General features: G+C 54.0%; 1 protein-coding gene across 1 annotated transcript; it reads left to right on the top strand.

Moving 5' to 3' along the window:
* The first annotated feature begins 852 nt into the window (after positions 1–852).
* On the top strand, positions 853–3107 carry TEX13D (TEX13 family member D). Its single transcript, XM_015104741.2, is given in 3 exon segments — positions 853–1044; positions 1046–3007; positions 3009–3107. Coding segments are annotated over 3 exon segments (2253 nt in total).
* Positions 3108–3486: the final 379 nt, after the last annotated feature.

A 3486-nucleotide genomic window follows, 5' to 3' on the forward strand; every position in this document is an offset into this window, starting at 1 on the left:
GGCTCTTCTGTCCACAGGATTCTCTAGGCAAGGATACTGGAGTGGGTTGCCATTTCCTTCTCCAGACAGGGATTCTAAGTTCGTCTATTCAGAATGCTGAGGGAAATGTGCCAACTGCGGGACCGACTGCATTAAAGGTCTGAAGTGTATCTAAGAACTATGGGAGAGGAAGGTGAGACAAAAGTAGAACTGCACCCACCTTGGAAAAGACTCTGATGCTGGGAGGGACTGGGGGCAGGAGGAGAAGGGGACGACAGAGGATGAGATGGCTGGATGGCATCACTGACTCGATGGACGTGAGTCTGAGTGAACTCCGGGAGTTGGTGATGGACAGGGAGGCCTGGCGTGCTGCGATTCATGGGGTCGCAAAGAGTCAAACACAACTGAGCGACTGAACTGAACTGAACTGATGCAGCTCCAACCAGTTAGAGATTCATTCCACCATGGTGGGTATTGTCCTTCCGAAGTTCTAACAATAAAGCCTTCTAGAGGCTCACTGTGGTGCCCAGTGCAGCTTCTGGTCCGCTCACCCTGTAGAGTGGGCGCTTGCTGGGAGGCAGATCCCAGCAGGCCTTGCAGGTGGCTCAGCACGACTGTGACGTGTCTCGCCTGTGACGTGTCTTGCCGTCAACTGCCAAACTGAAGTTGGCGTCGTGAGGAAACCTGCTTTACTCTCTGTGAGGAAAACGGGAGCCTCTGAGAGAGGAAGGCCAAGGCTGGGCTAGGACTGAAGGAGGACTGACCCGGCAGGTGAAGGGTGGACTTGGTAGCAGCCGCAGCTTTGGCTGCCATGGCTGCCGGGAAGTGGTGTCTTCCTCAGTGAGGTGGTTGGTTGACTAGGCCTCGGCAGCCATGGCGGTGAACTTTGGGGACTACAGCAGTGGCTTTTGACACAACGATGTAATAAGTTTCATAAACAGTGAGGTCCTCATGAATGGAGGCGACCCTGATTTCTACATGGCCTTCCGCTCGCGACCCTGGAATGAGGTAGAGGATCGGCTGCGAGTTGTCATAGCTAACCCACAGGTGCCGCACGCCATCAAGAAGGGCCTGTGCCTGGAGCGCACTGGCCTTGAGCGTGCGTTTGGGCATGAGACAGCAGGAGCGGCAGGAGTGTCAGATCCGGTGGCTGCAGGAGCAGGTAGAGAAGTGCGAGGAGACTTCCTGGGCCCTGGCCTCCGAGCTGCAGTGTGTGCGTGAGGAGCGGGAGGAGATCGTTGCACAGTTGTGCTTCACCCGGGCCTCACTGCAGCAGGTGCTGAAGGAGTGTGATGTGCTTCGTGGGTGGCTGCTCCAGGTCCCCCCATTGGCCCAAGAGATGGGGCCTGGGCCTCAAGCCGAGCAATTTGGGGCAGTAGCACAGCCCATGAGCGTGGAGCAGCAGGTGGCTATGGGGTTGCATGGCAGGCCTTATTTTGAGGCAGCTGCTGTTTATGTGCCAGGACCACCAAGTCCCTGGTTCCAGGCCATGCAACCCCCTATGCCAATGCCGAGGCTGTATCCATTTCCATACCATGCACCATTACCCATGGGATCGGCATTCTTGCCACCTGTACCACCAGCAGAAGCAGAAGCTGCAGTAGTCCCATTTCAGATGCCTTCTCAGGGAATAAATCTACCTGGCCCACTGGTTGAAGTGGGCTTTCAAGAGAAGATGGCCCCCCCGGGCAACGAGAAGAGCTACAGCCAGGGAGAAGGTCATGAGATCCTGCAGGGTACAGTCCCTTTAGGGGATATCAGAAGTCTTAACCAAGAAGTTCAGGAGAGGTCACAGGAGATGGTCCCCCTTGGGGATAGCTGGAGCCACAGCCAAGAAGAAAGTCCAGAGAGACCCCAGGGGATGATCCCTCTGGGGACCAGTGGGAGCCAGAGCCAGGAAGAAGGTCAAGAGAGATCGCAGGAGATGGTACCCTTTGGGGATAGCTGGAGCCACAGCCAAGAAGAAGGTCCAGAGAGACTCCACGGGATGATCCCTCAGGGGACCAATGGGAGCCACAGCCAAGATGAAGGTCAAGAGAGGTCACAAGAGATGGTTCCTCTTAGGGATAGCTGGAGCCACAGCCAAGAAAAAGGTCCAGAGACACCCCAGGGGATGATCCCTCTGGGGATCAGTGGGAGCCACAGCCAGGAAGAAGGTCAAGAGAAGTCACAGGAAATGGTTCCCCTTGGAGGTGGCTGGAGCCTCAGCCAAGAAGAAGGTCCAGAGAGATCCCAGCGGATGATCCCTCTGGGGACCAGTGGGAGCCAGGAAGAAGGTCAAGAAAGGTCACAGGAGATGGTCCCCCTTGGGGATAGCTGGAGCCACAGCCAAGAAGAAGGTCCAGAGACACCCCAGGGGATGATCCCTCAGGGGACCAATGGGAGCCAGAGCCAGGATGAGGCTCAAGCAAGGTCACAGGAGATGGTCCCCCTTGGGGATAGCTGGAGCCACAGCCAAGAAGAAGGTCCAGAGAGACTCCAGGGGATGATCCTTCAGGGGACCAATGGGAGCCACAACCAGGAAGAAGATCAAGCAAGGTCACAGGAGATGGTCCCCCTTGGGGATAGCTGGAGCCACAGCCAAGAAGAAGGTACAGAGAGACCCCAGCAGATGATCCCTCTGGGGACTAGTGGGAGCCACAGCGGGGAAGAAGTTCCCAGAAGATCCCAGGGGACTGTTCCCCTAGGGGACAACAGAAACCAGAATCAGGAGAGAGATCTAGAGAGATTCCGGAGGATTCTCCCTCTGGAGTACAATAGAAGTCACAAGCAAGAAGATCCAGAGAGACCCCAGGGGACTGACCACCTGGGAGTCAGCAGAAGCCAGAGCCAGGAAGGAGGTCCAGAGAGGCCTCAGGCTACTGCCCAAGGGGACAGCTGGAGCCATGATGGGAGAGAAAACCCAAAGAAACAACAGCCTCAGGGGCAGAAGACCGAGAAACCAAAAGGGGAAAAAGCCTCAGAATTGTACCACAAGGAGAAGTCTGCCTCAGGTTGCAGTTCAGTGAATTGGAAGTGCTCATGGTGTTAAAGTGATAAAATTTCCATGGTGCAAGTCCTGCTATAAATTCAGGAAAGTCTGCAGGGCAGTTGAGAGTGGAGGCCCGGACTCAGGACAAACTCACTAATTTCAGGAAGGTAAGTGAGAATGGAAACACTCCAAAGAAAAACCAATTTCCTAAGAACCCATACTCTTTTGATAAGAAAGTACTCATTTACTTTACAGAAAATGTGAAACCAAAATTATGATATAAAAAATTAAAGTAATTCATTATCCCATTACCTAAATAACAACTTTTTATCATTGTGGGTATACATATACACGTAAATAATGTGTGTGCTCAGTGTCTTCAGTCATGTCCGAATCTTTGTGACCCTATGGACTGTAGCCTGCCAGGCTCCTCTGTCCATGGGATTCTCTGGGCAAGAATACTGGAGTGGGCCCTCCTCCAGGGGATCTTCCTGATCCAGGGATTGAACCCAAGCTTCTTATGTCTCCTGCATTGG

The sequence above is a fragment of the Ovis aries genome, chromosome X, assembly GCF_016772045.2.
Source record: "Ovis aries strain OAR_USU_Benz2616 breed Rambouillet chromosome X, ARS-UI_Ramb_v3.0, whole genome shotgun sequence".
Classification (NCBI taxonomy): domain Eukaryota; kingdom Metazoa; phylum Chordata; class Mammalia; order Artiodactyla; family Bovidae; genus Ovis; species Ovis aries.